General features: G+C 37.6%; 2 protein-coding genes across 3 annotated transcripts in view; one reads left to right on the plus strand and one right to left on the minus strand.

The window, feature by feature from the left end:
• Positions 1-7359, plus strand: part of VPS54 (VPS54 subunit of GARP complex) — a gene marked incomplete at both ends in the record, with an annotated part of 62095 nt that extends 54736 nt beyond the window's left edge. For both annotated transcript variants that reach the window (XM_084235479.1, XM_084235480.1), the window contains one exon: positions 7254-7359. In XM_084235479.1, coding sequence (XP_084091605.1) covers positions 7254-7359 — 106 coding nt within the window. The remainder of the gene's footprint in view (positions 1-7253) is intronic.
• A 2202-nt stretch (positions 7360-9561) lies between these two features.
• Positions 9562-19997, minus strand: UGP2 (UDP-glucose pyrophosphorylase 2; the record flags this gene model as incomplete). Its single annotated transcript, XM_084234850.1, has 8 exons — positions 9562-9669; positions 11086-11190; positions 14054-14296; positions 14808-15005; positions 16052-16349; positions 17477-17610; positions 19279-19464; positions 19938-19997. 8 exons carry the CDS (start codon positions 19995-19997, stop codon positions 9562-9564), a joined length of 1332 nt encoding a protein of 443 aa, XP_084090976.1.
• Positions 19998-20766: the final 769 nt, after the last annotated feature.

A 20766-nucleotide genomic window follows, 5' to 3' on the forward strand; every position in this document is an offset into this window, starting at 1 on the left:
TTCGTGGTTTTTTTGTGGTTCCATATGAATTTCATCAATATTTGATCTATTTCTTTGAAGAATGTCATTGGGATTTTTATTGAAATAGCATTGAATCTGTATATTGCTTTTGGGAGGATGGCCATTTTAATAATGTTGATTCTTCCAGTCTGTAAGCAGGGGATGTCTTTCCATTTCTTTGTGTCTTCTTCAATTTCTTTTAACAGTGTTTTATAATTTTCTTTGTATAGGTCTTTCACCTCTTTTGTTAGGTTTATTGCCAAGTATTTGATTTTTTTTGGTTTCAGTTATGAAAGAGATTTTTTATTTTGATTTGTTCTTCTTCCAATTGACTATGTATAGGTAGGCTACTGATTTTTGTGTGTTGATTTTGTCTCCTGCTACTTTACTGAACTGATTATTTTGAGTAGTTTTTCTGTGGAGTTCTTAGGGTTCTCTATGTATATCATCATATTGTCTGCAAATAGTGATAGTTTTACTTCTTCTTTCCCTATCTGGATTCCTTGTATGTCTTTCTCTTGTCTTATTGCCCTGGTTAGGACCTCCTGTATTATTTTGAAGAGCTGTGGTGAGAGAGGACATCCTTGTCTTGTTCCTGACCTTAAAGGAAAGGCCTTCAGCTTTCCACCATTGAGAATAATGTTGGCAGTGGGTTTGTCATATATGGCTTTTATCATGTAAGGTATGTTCTTTCTATCCTGAGAATTTCAAGGGGCTTCATCATAAATGGATGTTGGACTTTGTCGAATGCTTTCTCAGCATCTATTGATATGATCATATGGTTTTTATTTTTTTGTTGTTGATGTATTGGATTACGCTTATCGATTTTCATATGTTGAACCATCCTTGTGCCCCTGGGATGAATCCCAGGTGTACTATCTCTTTGATGCATTGTTGGATTCTGTTGGCAAGGATTTTGTTGAGGATTTTTACATCAGTGTTCATTAGGGAGATTGGTCTGTAATTTTTTTTTTTTTTTTGTGCTGTCTTTGTTGGGTTTTGGTATTAGTGTAATGTTGGCTTTGTAGAACGTATTTGGTAGTATTCCTTCTTTTTCAATTTTTTGAAAGAGTTTGTGTAGGATAGGCACTAATTCACTGCTGAACGTTTGGTAGAATTCATTTGTGAAGCCATCTGGGCCTGGGCTTTTGTTTTTGGGGAGTGCTTTGATTACTGCCTCAATTCCGCTGCTTGTAATTAGTCTGTTTAGTTGTTCTATTTCTTCTTTGTCCAGTTTTGGATGATTATATCATTCTAGGAATTTGTCCATCTCTTCTAGGTTGTTGAGTTTGTTTGCATATAGGTGTTCATAGTAATGTCTGATTATTCTTTTGATTTCTAGTGCGTCTGTTGTGATTTCTTCTCTTTCATTTATAATCCTGTTTATATGTGTTTTCTCCCATTTTTTCTTTGTGAGCCTGGCTAGAGGTTTGTCTATTTTGTTTATTTTTTCAAAGAACCAGCTTTTGGTTTCATTGATCTTTTGGATTATTTAATTTCCAATTCATTAATTTCTGCTTTGATTTTTATTATTTCCTTTCGTCTACTGGCTTTAGGGTTTTTTTGTTGTTCTTTTTCTAGCTCTTGGAGAGATGAGATTAGGTTGTTTCTTTGAGTTCTTTCTTGTTTGTTGATGTGAGCCAGAATTGCTATATATTTTCCTCTTATTACTGCTTCTGCTACATCCCATACATTCTGGAAAATGGTCTCTTCCTTGTCATTCAACTCAAAGTATTTTTTAATTTCTTCTTTGATCCCCTCATTAGTCCAGTGGTCTCCCAGTAGTGTGGATTTCAATCTCCATGAAATGGGAGGGTTCCTTGTTTTCTTTTCATGATTTATTTCTAGCTTGATGCCTTTATGATCGGAGAAGATAGTTGGGATGATTTGGTCTTCATGTATCTGTTCATGTTTGTCTTGTGGCCCAGTGTGTTATAGATTCTGGAGAATGATCCACGTGCACTTGAGAAAAATGTATGCTCGGATTTTTTGGTGCAGTGTCCTATAGATGTCTGTTAAGTCCATGAGTTCTATGTCTTTATTTAGGGCTCTACTGTCTTTGTTTATTTTTTGTGTCGTTGATCTGTCCATTGGTGAGAGTGGGGTGTTGAAGTCTCCCACTATATATGTATTTTCTTTAATGTCTTTTCAGAGCTGATAATAATTGTCTAATATATTTTGGTGCCCTTCATTTGGTGAGTATAAGTTGATGAGTATTATATCTTCCTGATGTATTGTCTCCTTGATCATAATGTAGTGTCTGTCTATGTCTCTTTTTACCTTTTTTAATTTGAAGTCTATTTCATCTGATATAAGTATGGCTGTTCCTGCCTTCTTTTTTGGTCCATTTGCTTGTAGGATTGTTTTCCAACCTTTTACTTTCAGCCTGTGTTTATCTTTTGTGGTTAAATGTGTTTCCTGGAGACAGCAGAAAGTTGGATTTTGTTTTTTAATCCAGCCTGCTACTCTGTGTCTTTTTATTGATGAGTTTTATCCATTTACATTGATATGTTGGCATCTATTGCCAACATAATATTGATATGTTGGCATCTATGTTTGCTATTTTGTTTGCCCTTTTTTTTTTGATTTTATTCCTTGCTTTATTCTGTTCTTGTTCATTCCTTTGTTGGTTTTGGCTTTAGGACCTCTTGTAGAATTTTTTGGAGTGGAGGTTTACTTGTAATGAATTTCTGGAGTTTGTTTGAGAAGGTCCATATTTTTTCTTTGTAGAGGAAGGAAAGCTTTGCAGGGTAAAGTATTCTTGGTTGGCATTTGTTGTCTTGAAGTTTGCTGAATATGTTACTCCTTCCTCTTCTTGCCCATAATGTTTCTTCGGAGAAGTCTGAAATTAACCTGATTGGTTTTCACTTATAAGTTATCTGTTTCTTCCCCCTTGCCAGTTTCATTATTTTTTTCTTGTCTTGGACTCTTGCAAGCTTTACTATTAGGTGTCTTGCTGTGGTTTTCTTTTTCATTGTGGTAATTGGGAGTTCTTGCTTCTTGTATGTCTATATTCGTCTCCTTTTTCATGCTTGGGAAGTTTTCTTCAATTATCTCTTTGAATAATTTCTCAGTTCCTTTGTCTCTCTCCTCACTTTCTGGAATGCCTATAACTCTTGCATTTCCTCTCTTCATGGAGTCTGATAATTGTCTAAGAGTATTCTATACTGCTTCATATTCATTTCTCTCTCCTTTTCTCTTTTGGCTTGTTTTATTTCTGTATCTTCGATAGTACTGATCTGTTCTTCCATTTCATCGATTCTATTTTCATTGCTTTTCCCAGAGTTCTTTATCTCCTCTAGTAATCTTTTAATCTCCTGCGTTTCTTTTCTTTCTTAAGGTCTCAATTTCATTCTTCAATTCATTGATTATTTGTCTCAAATCATTTTTTTTTTTGTTTTCTTTCTGCTTTTTAATCATAATGATTATTAATTCTCTATCTGATAGGCCGAGAAGTTTTTCAGTGTCATTGTTGAGCTCTGGTGACTGTATTTTTGTGGTGTGTCCTCCTGCGGGCTTGCTTAGTTATTTATATTTTTTCTTCTCCCTGTTGTTTGCTTTCTAATTAGTTCTCTGCGTTGGGACATTGTGCCACTGGTGTTGGCAGGCATCTCTTTGGAGTGCTGCTTTGGGGGTCTCAGAAACTGTTTACCAGACTGAGACCAGCACTGGTAGGCCAAAACTCCACCAGGGTGTTGATGCTATGTTGCTGGGCACTATTTTACGGTTCCCTCCCTCTGTATTTACTCAGTTCAGAGAGGAAATCAGCTAGTTGGTGATTTTGTGCCCACAGCTGTATGGATTCCACGCCCTGAATTCTGCACTCTAAGTCTCAGTTCCAGGGCTATCAGGTCCAAAACGCTGGCTGTCACCTTGTGCAGTGCCTGCTGCTATGGCGCTTCCCACACCCCGGATCCTGCGCCTGGCTCTCAGTTCCACGCCTTATTTCCCACCTTACCCTGGTTTGCGTGTCCCACCCTCTCTCAGAGCCTGAGGGTGTTTTTGGGAATCCCTGGTTTCCAGCTATCAGGATTTGGTGATTTTTCTTCCTGGTCAGTAGGTGGCGCCAGAGATCTTTATTAGTGTCCTTCCAGAACTGTTTCTCTTTCCCATGGGTGGGTGGAACAGAGTGGGAGTGGCGTAGAGAGCCTCAATGGCATGGGGGTTGCTGTGTCTGCCTTGTGCCCCACTGTCGTTGGGATCCCACGCCCCGAATTTTGTGCCCCGGGTCTCAGTTCCAAAGCCCTCAGATCCAGGACTTGGGCTGTAGCCAAGTTCAGTGTCCGCAGAAATGGCACCTTTTGCACCCCGCTCCCAAGTCCGGGCGCCTGGTTTCTGATTACTCAGTGAGGGACATTCACCTCAATGAGAGCTCCCATGCTTCTCCCTGCAAGCCTAGGTCGCAGACACGGGGACCTGCGCAGCTGCCTTCCCTGTATGATTTTCAAGCGAGCTGCTTTTTCCCACAAGCTTACCGGCTGGCCTTGGGCTATTTGTGGGTCTCTGGGAGTCTTTGTTCTCTAATGGCGCCTGGAGCAATTTGCTCACCTCCTCAGCAATTCCTGCACTGTTCTCCACAGTTCCAGCTCACAGGGTGCGGTGCCTGAAATTGTTCCTTTCCACTCACAGTCCTGTTTGATGCGTAGTTTGTTCTTATTGGTTGTTTTAGTTTTGCTGTTGTTGTTGTTTTCCTCCTTTCTGTTGGTCAGAGTGCTGACTTTGTGGGAGGGGGAGGGTAGGTAGCAGGGTTCTGAGCTTTCCTCCCTTCTAGTCTCTTTTATGGCAACTTTCTTCTTTGGGCAATTTGCCAGTCTCCCGTTTCTCTCCCATGTCCCAGTTCTCACAGGGACCTGCCGCTTTTCCTCCCTATTCACTTTTTTTTTTATGGGAGGTCTTACTCGCAGCGTTTTCCCCCCCGCCATGTTGATTCTGTCCATAAAATGGTTTTAAAAATCAACAATTTAGTGGCCCTTGCATACTCACAGTTGTGCATCCACCACCTCTACCTATTGATAGTTCAACAGATTTTCACTACTCCAACAAATCCTGTACCCACTAAGCAGTTTGTCCCTTTTCCTCTTAGCCCTGTACTTTTCCAATGAATTTTCTGTATTTTAAGTTATTTAAAACATAGACATAAAATACTTGAATTCCTGCTACTGAGAATTGATCATAAACATTTTTCAGTTTTACTTGAAAAATATGAAAAACATGGCATTTTGAATGAAGCTGAAGTACCCCTTTCACCCCAACTCCAGTTCCATTCACTTTTCCCTAATCTTTAGACATTATTTTTAGTAAGTTTAGTATACATCCTTCAACTCTTTCTCATTTATTATCTTTATATCTAAGGAAAATGTGTGGTTCTATTTTATAAATTTGTTTACTTACATGGTACTTTGTAGCTTTTTCCACTGAATTGATTTCTCTGTTGACACAGATGTTGCCCTTTCTTTGACTGCTGTGGTGTATTCTCTCACATGAAAAACCATGTTAATGTATACATTTCCCCTAGTGACAGATTTCAAGGTTATATTACTTTTTCCCCCAATACAAACACGCTGTAGTGAACATCCCTATACTTGTTTAGGGCGTGATCAGATCACAAGTACATTCCCACTTTACTAGTTATTGTCAGAATGTTCTCCAAAGTGGCTGTTCCAAGCTTATACTTCCACCATTTCCCCACATTTTGCCAACATTTGTTGTTAAAGTTTTCATTGTTGTTCATGCCGGGAGACAATATCTTGTTTTGATTTGCATTTCCTGATGTTTGTCATCGTTTCATGTTTATTGGTCATTCAGATTTTCTCATCTTTCCCTGTTTGTGTTCTTTCCCTGTTTTTCTCTTGGGTGTTTTTTATCTTAATTGTACATGCTCTCGTGGTTATATATGCTTTTCTTTTGTGTTCTTTTGTCAAATTTTTTTCAATTTTGATGTAAACATACACTTTCTATTGAACTGTAAACAGTGTGTCTATTAAATATAACTTGATATTTTTAAATGGAGATTTATGTTAATTTTGTTTAATTTTTAATGTGGGGAGCTTGCCTTAGAAAGGATTTGCTTTGAACTGTTGCTGTCAGTTCAGTATACTTACTGACCACATTTTTCACAGAAAGTATAGTGTAAATTAAACTTTTCAAAAGACACCCTGAATGAGTTGCAGATGAAAAATACGGTCCTTATTAAACTGTCATGTGAAAACAGGTGAAACTTCAAGTACCTAAGTCCAAAGGTATTTACAAATTAGAACATTTATAAATTAGACTGAATATTAAGGTTGCTTACAACACGTTTACCCCCATGTAGTCCAGCAACCTAGAATTTATATATTCATTAAAAAACTGAAGTCAGAGTACTTCTTCTCTATTAAAAACTACTAAATAAATCAGTCTCTTATTTGTTTCTCTCTGGGCCACATCCATCAAAATATACATCTAATTTGCCAGTTTCTAAACCTGACAGCTCCTATTTTTTATGAATGGGGTGTTGATATTTCTGTTTATCTGAGCATTCTTTCTGGGAGTATTCTTTCAGGTGTATGTGATGTCTCTCTACTCAAAAGTATAATTCTTTCCTTTTTCATCAAGTGTTAATATAATTATCATAATCAAACTTCATTTCCAGTATTACTTAAACTTGAATTCCCAGCCTTCATTTAACTCCTTGGGATGACATACAGAAACCTTGTCTTTCCCTTAATTACACTTGTCACATGTATGTATACTTTAATGACAATTAACAAATATCTTAAACTATTTTTCTGTTTGATGCTGTTTTAAGCAGTTATATTGGGCATAATTACAAGACTGTCTTCAAACTGTGTTGGTTTATTCCTTTCAAAATGCTTGTTGCAATAGAACATTAAATGGTCTAACTATGTGGTAACAGGAATCCTGCTAAGGGGAATCTTCACATTTGGTCCCTAAGAAATCTGAATTACAAATAATAATTTAGCAATGATGGTAGGGCTCTGATTCTGTAAGCTTTGCTACTTTAATCATCTGAATAAAAAGTGGGAGCTTTACTGATTGTAGAACTAAGGCTACCAGACGGGAGGAGAAGGGAAGGAGCCCTTAGGACCATGTAGAGGAATACTGGTGCTCTGGTGATAGGCATGGCAGGTTAAACATACATTTGAAGAGGTGTGAACCTGTACCCCTAAAACATATACAGTATTGTAATCTGTTACTTCAAAGTAATTTTTTTAAGTGTGAGATTTAAAACTAATTTTCTCTCCAATGTTTAGGTTGGTCACAGCAGATGTAGCTTTTTACACTGGAAATCTTCAAGCCTTAAAAGGCCTTAAAGATTTGGACCTAAATATGGCTGAGATCTGGGAACAGAAGAGGTGATATGACATACAGGAAAATTGGGTACTTCGTCTGACCATGGGATGTGTATGTTTGTGAAGAAAATATGGATGCCTGTGATTCAAGAACTGAACCTGGAACCCAAAGTGGGGTGGGGTAAGGGGAAAAGGAAAGTATCAGTGTTGGGAAACTGGGATTCAGTGGGATCTACAAGGAATGCCATTTTTGTGCTTCCTTCAGTGAGGAGTAACTGATCAGGTGTCTAACATTTTTCATTCTCTCTGGAAACAGACTCAGGTTTCTTTGGACCAAATCCAAAAGAACACATAGCTGTAACACAGCTGTAGTTGACTAGAATGCTCTGTATACTTTATATTAAAAAATGCTTTGCATTTCTTCCAGTGCAATGAAATTCATATGGTGTCCCACCTTATTTAATGATGGTACAATTTAAAATATTAAAATCTTAGTCAACCTCTGTAGAAAGTTTTCTCTATGAAAGTAAAGCTGTTTGAAAAATTATTTTTTTACAGATCTTTCTATAAAAAATAAACATCTTTTGATTGCTTGGATTTAGAAATTCAGTTTTTGTTTTAGTGAACAATGTCGAATTTGAGGCTTTGTGTGTCTTGTAGTCAATCTTTCTACGACCATCATATGTTAACTGGGGAAAGCCTTCAGAACAGTCTAAATACTTGAAAGGCTCATCACAAAGATTTTGGCATTTATTTATGCACCTTCGAATAGAAATAATTTTCAGAAGTGTTATGTGAAAGGCTATATAGGTCAATGACTATTTTTATAAAAGTATCATCTATGAAGCGTTGGTGAATTTTGGCAGGGGGGGCTTTTTATTTCTAGCAAAGGTAAGAATACTTAATCATGTATTCTGCCTGTTCATGAGTTCTCATTTTAACATTTAGATAACATGAAGTGTGGGCCCCTTGTGTTCTTGTTTTTAAGTTACTTTGGGTGTGTATATGAACAAAGACCAGGGAGAAACAGTACTTCTAAAATATAAGTTGCTATGTTGGGCCAGAAACACAAGATGATAAGTAGTTACTTAAAGACTTTTATAATACCTACCTTCAAGATTAGAATAAGCAGCACTCTACAAATGAAAGTGCCTGTGCCTCACTTCACACCAGGAATCTGCCTAACCCTGTCAGAGTGCCTAACCCTGTGGTGATAATGTACTATGAAACAGTCTTATTTTGTGCTCTTTGGTTTCCTAAAAGGAAAGCCTGGGTGTTTTCTTTCCTTTATCATTACAGAGGTATGTCATTGGTTCTTAAACTGTCTAAAATAAAGCTGTAAAAAATTACCAGACTTTAAAAGACAACTTTTTTTTAATAGTATGCAGTAAACTTTAAGCAAGCAGCCTACCTATGCAAGTATGGAAGAAGTGGAAAATGTGATTCTTAATGAAAAGGCACCAGTTGAACTACCAGCAGACCTGACTTAGAAGGTTGTCCATAATATTTTTCAGAGACAATAGCAAGTCTCAAGAAATGAAACGTGAAAGAAAGAGAACTTTTTATAAAGATATAAACCCGCCCACTATACTAGAGAAAAAGGATGTGAAAGAAATGCCCCCTACCTCAGCCTATGCCATCCCCTTCAGCTTAGAAAAGAAACACCACTTTGTTTCAATAAATGGAGAGTCTGTGGAAAACATGGCAGGCATCCCAGCTTTAGAATTAGATGAAAGGTACTGAATAGCTTCAAGTTTAATTCCTATAAAAATAATGATATGGTTAAGATTCTTAGAAATGCAAAAACTGGATTTATTAGGTAATTGGGCAATGAGTAAATATTTCAAGAGCAAATCTTCCAACTGATATAGTAATTTTAGCAAAAGTAAACCATTTCATTTCACCATTTCATAAAGTTAGCATTGAAAGGTATAAGTGTACACATGTACTGCTTCACAGCTTTATTTTTGAAAACATGAGCAATTCAAAGTGACCATCATCGAGGCCTCTGTTAGATCTTCCAGCAGAGTTGCCCCAGTTTTAAGATTCAACGATATTGCACTTTAAGATGAACTTTTAGGATCCTCTTCAAAGAAGAAAAATATTGCTTCCATCTGTGCTTTTCTTAAACTAAAAGCATACTGCAGAAAATTTTAAAAATTAACACTGCAGGGTACAGTAACATAGTAAAGTACCTGCCTATTTTAGAACATTTCATTGTAAGAAACTAGCCCAAAATTAGTATAAAGTGCACACAGTATTTTTCATTTCAGTGGTCCAATATACGAAGATTCCCAGATACAATCTTGTTCTCTAATACTGCTCCAGGTGGGATGTCAATTCTATCACCATGGTTTGCGATGATGATAACTGTTCCCTAAGTGGGGGTGGGGAAAAAAAGGTAAGCGTATACTTGAAACTGCAGCTGAGATACAATTTATTTTATTATATTTATCAAGTTTATGTAGCATTCCATTTATAGCAAAGTAATTATAAATAATATTAAAAGTGAAAAACAGGGGCCTCCCTGGTGGCGCAAGGGGTTAAGACACACCACTATGAAGCTATCCGTGGCTACTGCAGCACGAGTTGGATCCCCGACCAGGGAGGTGATCCACATGGAGTAGCAGACCTCTGCTCACTCGCCCGCTGCTTCCCTCAGCAGTGTATTTCAGTCAGTCTGCCTGTTCTGTTCCCCACTCTGTCTCTGGTGAATCCTCTCACCCTCCACACTTCTGGCCTGTACCCCAGTTCTTGTATGCATAAATAAATAAATCTTTAAAAAAAAAATAAAATGTTAAAAAAAAAGTGAAAAACAAAGAATATCTTAAAGAAATCGTCTTTCTGTTAACAATAGGTCTTTCTGTAACAGTCCTGGCAGCAGTTCTAGATTCCTTGCTTCCTTAGCAGACAGAGGTGGTACCAAGAATAGGAAGTGGACCCAATGCCACAGCACGGTTGGTCCTTTCAAGGAACTACTTGCAAGGTCACCAGCCTTCTCAAAGAAACCAAATGGTGCTTGGTTTATATTTATATATATCTGTTTGGGTGTTTTTATATATATATATATATATAGACAGAGAACAGTTTACTGATATATTTTGCATGTCTTAAGTAAGACTATTTAGATGAGGCCATATTGGCAATAAAGTTTTATATATATATATTTTTTTTTTTTTCCAAGATCTTCATTTAAGTAGTTTTAACAGGAGGCATATGACATCTAGGTATGGATTTTTAAAAAAATACTTGATTAGAAAGAAACTGTTGGATCTTTGGTTCTAATGCTTTAATACTTATATCCATAGCCCTTCCTCTTTGTTATGCTAGGCTGGACTAATACTCAGAGTACCCAAGTACTACAGTAATGTGAAAAAATAATCTTTATACTGATAACAGATTACTTTAACACAAATAGATTACATCCAGTATAAATAAGTTGTCTTTTTCTCCATTCATATCCAAATAGTCATCTTGAGTGAGAGCCAATGCTATTTTAACAACTGTCATATTTCAATAAAATTGTAGTAGTTCAATTACTAGTGTTTTCTTTCCATTTGAATGCTATATTCCACAACATTCCTATATACAACAATTATAATTGATTTTAACTGTGTTGTATATCTCTGGAAGACAGTATTAAACCTAAATAGTATGGTAAATTACTTGTTAAAAAATGTGTATAAACAACTGGTAAAGACTAAAAACTATTACTTAAATAAACATAGATTAAGGACTAAAATGAAACCTGTTTTGTGAAGTGGTAATAACTGTAATTTTCATCATAGCATACCTTTAAAGAAACATTTTTGCCAAATGTCACATCTCCTGAAACTGTGAGGTGATCCAATTCAAGCATATCTGGTATACTTTCAAATCTCCTTAGATAATCCTGAACCTGAAAAGAAAAAAGAAACATGTAAATTGTTTCAAAAGTGGATTAATAAATCTTTGGGGGAAAAAAGATTAATAAGTTAATTTTTTAGAGAGGTTTAGTTTTTTTATGCATGCAAGAACTGGGATCTAGGCTAGAGGTATGGGGGCGGTGAGAGGATTAATCAGAGACAGATTAGGGAGCAGACAGGCAGATCTACTGAAATATACTGCTGAGGGGAACAGAGGCTGAGACAAAAGAAGTCTGCTGCACCATGTGAGTCAGCTCCCTGGCGAGGGATCGAACTCATGCTGCAGTGGCTGGCACTAGCTTGACAGCGCTGATATTTAACCCCTGTGCCACCAGGGAGGCCCACAAGATAATGGAACTGTAAAAACATTTTATAGCCAAGCTCAGAGCCTTTATGAAACAAAGCTATTTAGCACCATATAGGTAGATCCTATACAGAGAGACCAGGAGATATTAACACTGACCCTAAAATCAAGTGATTACAATATTGCTAAGCACTTCAGACAAAAATAAATGAATTAAAAGTGAAAAAATAACCAACCAACATGCTAAGAGACAGATGTGTAGTTCAAATAATCTGGAGTTAGTTGGAAAAAGAAAGATCATTATGGTTTAAAGCAAGCTAGACCAGAGCTGGACTTTGTAGGATAAGGAGATTTAATAAGAAAATTATATTTTGGAAAGATAACAGCACAAATTATTTAATTTCAGGCTCTAGGAATTTTCCCATATGGCATTTACTATTTTGCTGAGAATAACAGACTATGAAAACTTCCAATGGTTTCCACCACTTGTCTCCTAGCTCATTATTCTGTCCCTACTACTACAATTTAAGGGCAACTGTTCTGATGGCTTGTTCAAGAGAATTGTGCAGTGAATTCTCCTTTTCCCTCATGATTGCATTGATTCCCATCAACGTATAAACATGCTATAAATCCATCTTTGAAAAGCAAAGAAACCTCAAGTCTTATATAAATTGTCTATATCAACATCTCTAATTTCTATTCTCTCGTGAATCCATCCAGTGAGGCTCCAAAATCTCTATATTGACAAACCTAATGGTGAATTCTCATTCATCTTACTTGAACTGGCAAGAGCACCTGACACAAATAATCACTCCCTCTTTCTTGAAACATTTTCTTCATTTTGCCTTTCAGGACAGACACATTCATAGTTTCCTACCCAATTTCTCACCTGCAACTCCTCTGTCATCTTTGCCACATCTTCTAACTCATCCTTTTCTCCCTAGACACTGGAGTACCTCAGGGGCTCCATTCTGGATTTCCAGTGAGTGCCACTCACTCCTCAGGTGGTCTTTAAGGGTTTGCAAGCCAGGTATAAACTAACAATTTTCAAATTACCAATCTCACCTGAATCTTTTTCTGTGCTCCAGACTCTAGAGTCAACTTCTACAATAATAAGTAGAGTACCTGCAAAACTTAATTCCCAACCTTCTCCCCCCAACCTACTCTATTCAAGCATTCCCTCATCTTAATATAATAAATGGCAATTCCAGGCTTTCTGGTGCACAGGCCTAAAACTTTGAGATAGCCTTACTCCTTTCTCCTTAACTTTCCCTCCTGTCTTTTCCAACAGCAAATCCTATAGGTATAACTTTCATCTCCGTTCACAGCTCTCCAATGGTAGCTTCCTTATCAGGAAAAAACCCCACTCCCAATACTCACAATGTTCTGCATAATCAATTATCCCTGCCCCCTCACCTGCTTTCTGATCAATTATCCCTACCCCCTCACCTGCTCCAGCCACACTGCTTTTTAATGTCCCCAAAATGTTCTTCCTCGGAGCAACTAGCCATTGGCCTACTCAGCCACCTCACATTGGGGCAGATAAAGTTCTTAACTCTTGTAGGGTGTGGAAGAGGCTATGAAGAATGAGAAGGAAGTGAAAGGAGAGTGACGCTGGGTAGAAAAACAATTGCCCATTCCACCTCAGGTTGTATGAAGCCAATGGGTACTTCTATGCCAGTATTTTCCTTGCCTACCAGGTTAATGAGAGAGGCACCGCAGAAAAGGGAGATTCCTAAAATGCCTGATGCTGTCTTACAAGTCTCAGCCCAGTCGTAGGACCCAGAATCATCCCCCATTAATATGTAAGGCAGTACACACATCCCCACCAGATGGCACTAAACCACGACCAGAAGTAGAAGTGGATGGCTAGTAGGACCTTACAAGCCAGCCACAATGGCTCCCAAAATTCATTTCACTGAATTTTGACTAAGTTACTTGGACTCCACTTACTATGTTAGGGTTGGGTTTTACTAGCCATGCCTTCTGTCTGGAACACTTTCTGCCCAACTGGTGAACTCAATTTCTCAGTAAGGCCGTTCACTGGCCACCCCATGTAGAATTACACTACCACCTCTACCACCCCACTTACACATTCCCTATTTTTGTTTTATTTTCCATTTTATATCACTTGGCACACTGTACATTTCATTTATTTATATTACTGTCTTTTCCCACTAAGATATCCTTGAAGGTAAGAATTTTAGTCTGCTTAATTTACTGTTAAAAATATAGCATCTAAAACACAGCCCAGATCATGGAAGGGGCTCAATAAATACTTGTTAGACCAGAAAATTCTTCCACTGATGAAAGCAGTGCTGGTCTTAGAAAATACATAAAACATCCCCAGATGTAAACATTGTTCCCTATACAGTCAGGTTTCAAAAGTGAGCCACATCTTTTTCTTACATGGTCAATTCCCTATTAAAAGACATCAAAGATTAGTAGTGGAGCTGTAATTAGCCTCCAATTCACATGTCTATCATTTCTTTATAATTACACACTTAAGAAATACAAATTCATGTATATATCACAGCTTTATAATTACATACCTTTGTAAAAGAACTTCCTAATTTAACTAAGGGCACTGTAGGAAATTCCCGTTTTTCACTCATTGTCAGAGATCCTGCATTAAGGCTGTAGAGGTTTGACATCACAAGTAAAAGATCTGATGTGGTTTTGACAGGCAGAAAACGGCTCCTAGGAACATTAATACCTAGAGAGTTCTCAAAACTTTTAATGGCGGCTCCAACAGCAGTTTCTAACTGAATGACATTCAGGCCTCCGTCCAAAGTCTACAGGAAAGGGATGAGGGGGGAGAGAGAAACAGGTTTTAGGTACATACAACTTAATTCCATATGGGCTGGTTAATGTTTGGGGAGTGGTTTCAGATCTATTGAAGGAAAAAACAATTTTGAAATCTAACATTTATCAAGCACCTGTCATATGCCAGGCGCTTGAACTTTATTCAGTATCATAACTCTTTTGCTCAGTAATATTTCTATTTTACAATAAAAAAACCAAAGATTCTGAAAATTCATGCAAAGTGCCTATAACTAAGACTGAGATATTCTTTTACTTTTCTATTCAGTCCTCTTGCCTCTGCCACAGCCCAGGGTCAAGTAAGGGCACCGTGGTTGGCATACTAAAGAGTCTTCTGACAAACAGGGCTAAAACCTGGAGAATCTGAATAGGCAAAAAGGAGAAACCAACAGAGTAGACTGGCTGGAGTGGGCAGTGGGTCTGTGTATAGCCTACTATGATCTTAGGAACAAGGGAGTCAAATGGGCCAAAACTTTGGCTTACCTTTGGATTAACAATGATTTCCATGTCGATAGCATTCTGCTCCTGCAGTCTTTTAACTGCTGCAAGAGAGATCCATAGATTGTTTGTGTTGAATATTTTGAATTTTGATACAGACTTGAACTCATCCACATGTGCTTTTGGCACTTGAGCAATTTCCACCAATCTCAGTTTGCCTTCATACTGAGTGAGTGTCCCACCCTAGAAAAGTATGAAAGAGTGAATGTGTGCCCCCAACTTCTCCCAATCACAACCATACCACATAGTTTGTAGTCTGTGAAAGTTAAAAGAAAAGAAACTAAAGATGAAATCCTCCAGAAATAAGCATTGGCAATGAATGTTTGAAGGTAGAACCAAAGAAAAGAATAATTCAGGTTGTCTATGGCTTTCTGCTGCCTATCCACCCTCTTGTCCATAATACAAAAGCAGTGGGAGTGAGAAACAGCATACTTTCACCACCAGTCTTCCCTCTTAGACCCCCTCTGACTGGCAGTAGGACAAAGGGAGAACAGGCACAGTGGACAGAAGACAAAGGCACAGTGGACAAGAAGTGGCTCCTGAGTAGCCTCAGCCTGAAGATGTTCTTATAGGCACAAGGCCATGGCAGTGGAGGGCGGGGGGGCAATCATTCATGTGAAGGGGACATTTGCAGAGAACCCAGCCCAGGAACTAACCACTTTAGTATTACACACCCTACTGCTCTTACTTTCCATGGGTAGGTTGTAAAATCTTGTGTACCAAATGTCATCACCATAAAACATGCAAGATTAAAAAAAATAAATTTTTGCTTTGCACCAAACAACTGACACTTTTTTTGCACTGCAGAGATATTACAGTGATTAAAAAATACAGAAAATTCCATGAGTTGGGCAGTGAAATAAAAACATTTAAGTAACAAACTAGAAGAATATTAAGGTTTGACCAAACTTCACAATGTTTTCACATGCTTCAGATTTAGTTCATAACTACATGTGGAAGTGTATTCAGTTAAAATTACCCATATGGATTATTTTAAAAAATAAAGATTTTTAATACTAGTAAATCTGAATTTATGTACACACTTATAGCCAATGGAAGCTAAGGTACTCTATAGAACACTATCCCACTCCATCTTATATGATGTCATTAAGTGGATAGATGTGTCTGCTTAACATAGAAACTTTTCAATACAAGTGTCTGAACTATATAACATGAATGACTGTAAAGATGTTTATCTCCAAACTGCTTCCTTCTCAGTATTTATTTACCTTTACATCTGCACGTGTTTTATTTGTGACTTCCATGACAAATTCACAGCGTTTTCCATTGGGTGAGTTCATTAGATGATTAAGAATATAAAGATCCACGGTGGCACCCAGATTATCGATGTTAGACACAAAAATATACTCTTTGCCTTCTCCTATAAATGTGTCAAGCAAACCAGAATTGTAGAAACTGGCATAAATATCACCATGACCTGGGGGGTACCAAGCTTCTGTATTCTCCCCTGAGTAAGATACATCCTTTGCTACTGGCAGTAAAGATTCTTTATTAATCCTTGGGTACCTTAAAAAAAACAACAAAAAACCCCAGTTATTTTCAACATCAACTCTGGAGAGTATCTCAGACCTTCAAGTAAAACAATATACTTAAAATTAAATAAAATTCTTCTCCTTTTCAGCCTTTCAATAGTAAGTTACTTAGTCATATGTAAATCCATTTAAGAAAATCTCTCATCTATATTGCCAAAAATCTGTTTTCTAGATAGTGGTATTTACTGCAAATGAGAGTTTTCCATGGTCATGTATATGGGAAAACACCTCATATTTTAAGATGTTAGTATGTTTTATGGCTCTGCAAGAAGAGGAATATATTAAGTAAATTTTCTCAGATTTATTTGGTTTGGGGTTTGGTTTTTTCCCCTTAAAAACCTATTTAGGAAAAGGTGTGCATCCCTACAGACGGTGGTGCTCTTTCTTTCCCAAGAAACTAGCAGCAGGCTAATGCTCAGGGACATTTGCTGCCTATCACTCATGAGAACATGTGTAGGAGCACAGAAGAGCTAGCACAGAACAGGCTAAAGACCAACCAGAAAACAGAGGCAGAGCACCTACAGCATAAGAAAGTGCCCATGGAAAAATAGGTTTAAAAGAAAAATACAACTAGTGGTACAACTTCAGAACTAGCCCTCTATACAAGCTCATATAGGTCGTGTCTATTCTGACATGGAAGCCTTTTCTCCCAAGGCGCCTGAGCTTCATCACCATTCATCATCTGAATTCTACTTACACTCCTCTTCCCTAAAGTAAATGATTTTTCAGTAGAATTTGTTGATTTTCCTCCAACTCTACTAAGAATGTTGAGATAACTTCCCATAGAAAAGAAGGTTATTAATGTTATAGCCTACAGGAGGATTTCAAAGACCCATCTGGATTCCAAATATGCCCTTAGAAAGCCGGAACCTCAGCTATCCTCAATTATTCTGTATATGTAACAGAATTCCAAGCAGATTTTCTTTTTAAGAACTAGAAGTTACAGAATCACAGAATGATTATAACAATCACATATGTATTAACAAATGTTCAGCCTTTAAACACAAACATTAGATTTTGGCACATGCTGCTCTGTTTAACAAAACAAAGTTGTTCTTTATCCCAGGAGTAACATGATGAAAGTTTTTTTACTCCTTGTACCTGCTTTGATTAAAAGTGTAGATTTTCACACGACAATGATTGTACTTTTGTAGTATTTTCTTTGTATCTTCATCCGTATTGAAAGAGTTCATTAGAACAAGAGGAACATCTGTATTATAGGTTTTGTTCAAATGCTAGGGAGGAAATTGACAATCAGATTACCAAGACTTGCATATCTTTTACTTAAAAGTATAAGACTAACTCTTAATAGTTAATCATAAAATGTCCAAAACTTCATCTACATAAAGCAAAAAATACAGATTTGAAATATAGATTTGAAATAAATAAATTAGCATAAACAGACATTCTTCTAAGCAATTCACCATGCACTTGCTCATTAAATCACAACTCTACAAGAGAGAAATTGTTATTATCTGCATTTTACAGATGGCTAATCTGAGGTCCAGTGGCAGAGCTGAGAAGCTCCTGCCCCCATCCCACAGCCTGACTTGGAAGTTATGTGCCCAGTCATAGTAACCCTTAGTGGGTCCTTTCTGGGTGGCAAGTGCTGCCTAAGCATTTACTCTGTGTCCAGAGGAATGTGGAGATGAAAATGGAAATGTCATAAAGACAAGGCTCTCTATTCTCAGGATTAATGTCAAAAACTGTAATCAGAACCCAAGTAAAATCTTAATCAATAGGAAGAGCTATGACGCAACACAGACTGGGAACAAAACAAGGTCACAGAAGACAGAATGGACTGTGTTCAAAGTATGATGCTGTACCAACTAGCTAAGGGACCTTGGGTAAGTAACTCAACCTCTTTATACTTTGGTTTCTCAGCTATATATAATGGAGAAGATAAAAGTACTTATCTTACAGAGTTGTTGCCAGAAACAAATGAGTCAACTCATGTAAAAAGCTCAGAGTAATACTTGGTGTACAGGACTGCTGGATAAAGTTAAGTGTTATTGTTGTGACTGTCAGTACTGTATTAGACACCAGAGATAAAGGATGAAAAAGGGCCAAATTTGCCCTATAGTTTTCTTAGTGATTATTCTGTTTATATTCTTTGGGAAGGACTAAAATAATCTATTGTCATTTTTTCAAAATTAACTTGTAGGGGCCTCCCTGGTGGTGCAGGCAGTTGAGCACAGTGCTGTGATGCTGTCCGCAGCCTCTGCAGTGCCGGTTCGATCCCCACCGGCCTCGGAGCAACCCACATGGCGAGCAGACCTCTCCTGTCTCGCCCGCTACTCCCCTCAGCAGTGTGTTTCAGTCAGTCTGCCTGTTCTGTTCCCCACTCTGTCTCTGGTGAGTCCTCTCATGTTCTTTCACATCTGGCCTGTACCCCAGTTCTTGTATAAATAAATAAATCTTTAAAAAAGAATTAACTTGTAAATACAAAAAGAAAGAAAAGAAAAAGACAGGGCCACTGCTCCTGAAGAGTTTATGATCTTTCATTATTGATTTCATCATAAGGGAAAAGTCAAGAACAGTTCTTCGTATCCACACATACAACCAGGTATATTTAATTCTCACCAGCCTCTCAAAAGGGGTTAATAAGACTAGATCATCCCAACTGTGATGAAGGCTGCCACTAAAAAGAAAGGAAGGCGGAGTAGTTGGGACAAAGAAGAATCCAAATATATCCAGAGATATTAGCAACTACAAATGTCATTTAAAGATCAGAAACTTTAACATGACCCAAGGATTTACCCTTAGGAACAGCAAACTTTTTTTATATTTTATGTACTAATAAACTAGAGACAGTTGATTGGTTCAAATCCACATGTTATTTTATAAGGTAACATTTTTAATAACCTATAAACAAGTGTTGAGAAAAACTAAATGTTACTCACTTCAATTTGCTGAACAGTCAGATCCAAAAAGGTATTCTCATTCCTCACACCAATCAGACTTTTGGGACCTTTGCAGCCCATGCTGGTTCCCAAACCACCATTGAGTTTCACCACTACCAGCTTGTTCAATACAGAAGATATATTATCAGGTAGGCCCCTGGCCTTTATCTTTTCATAGGGCTGAATCTGAAATTAAAAAAAAAAAGGATGTAAGTAATTTAAAAAGCTTTGTGAGAAGTTAAATCAATCCTAGGATTATTTCCAAGCTTCCTTAAAGAGTTATGGTTTCTCTGTGGAAAGTTTCAACTGCAATTCCTTTAATGTATGGGCCCCTTTGGTTCAAAATCAAGTACATATAGGCAATTTCCCTTGTACACGGAAGTAATTCAGTGATTCATTTATACTACAATGGAGTACAAGACAGGGTTAAGTTACAGCTACAAATATTTGATTGGCTGATGAGAATACCTAATTTCTTACATTACCTTCAATAATTACAAATTCCCAATTCGCGCCAACAAATAGGATACATAAAATTCATCAAGTCTGTATGTATGAGTGGAGCACTGTGGACCTACTTCACTTCTGGAAAAGCATATATATGACCACACATTATCCCTTCTGAAGAAGGCAAAAACCAAAACTAAAATGCTCCTTACCATTCTCCATTCAGTTATAAATTTGCTTTCAGAGGAAGGTGGCCGTAGGGTTTTTGTCATACTTCTAGATAGAAAAAGGGACAGAATTCCTTCCTTAAGAATTTAACTGCTGGGCACCATTGTACAAAAGATTACATTTGGAAAATAAAGTGTCTCATTGTTCCAACAAATGTCCTGGTAGGGAGGGAGAGGGCGGGAGCTAGGGCTTGAGAAGAGCCTACTCAGTCTCTTCCCTGTATCCCCCTCATCATCTTCCATGAGCACAGAGCCTTCTCCCGCAAAGGAGGAGAACACTGACACAGTAGAAGCCCACATTGTTTTGTTCAAAGCAGAGGGACAAGCAAGTCTAAACATCTCATAGCAAAAAGGAAGGCATTTAAAAAAGATTACGATATACTTTCTACTTATAAGTGTGTGTGATGGATGAACTCTATTTGGGAAAGGAGCTGATGGGGTCACACTATAGGGATTAGGCTGCAGAGACAAAATTCCCTTTGTACTTGATCAGACAGACATACATAAGAGTCGTGTGCAGATCCCTCACCACGCAATTCTTGTTGTTAACAGCTCTTCCACGGAAAACTAGTCGGATTCTTGTATCTCCTATTCTACAATACACTACATGAACTGCCAAGCACAGATGCCGACATTTTCTTCCTTGGTGTTAGTATTGAGAAACATGAAGCACTCTTCTCCAACGCTCTCCAGTTAACACTCATTCCAGTTATTCCTTAATGTGGTAGCACTGACAATCTTCCTAGTAAGAAACTCTCAGTGTAGTCATGCATGTTTGAAAAAAGGACTGGTGATAGAAAAAGACTGGAGTAGG

Source organism: Talpa europaea, assembly GCF_964194135.1.
Source record: "Talpa europaea genome assembly, chromosome: 6".
Lineage (NCBI taxonomy): Eukaryota > Metazoa > Chordata > Mammalia > Eulipotyphla > Talpidae > Talpa > Talpa europaea.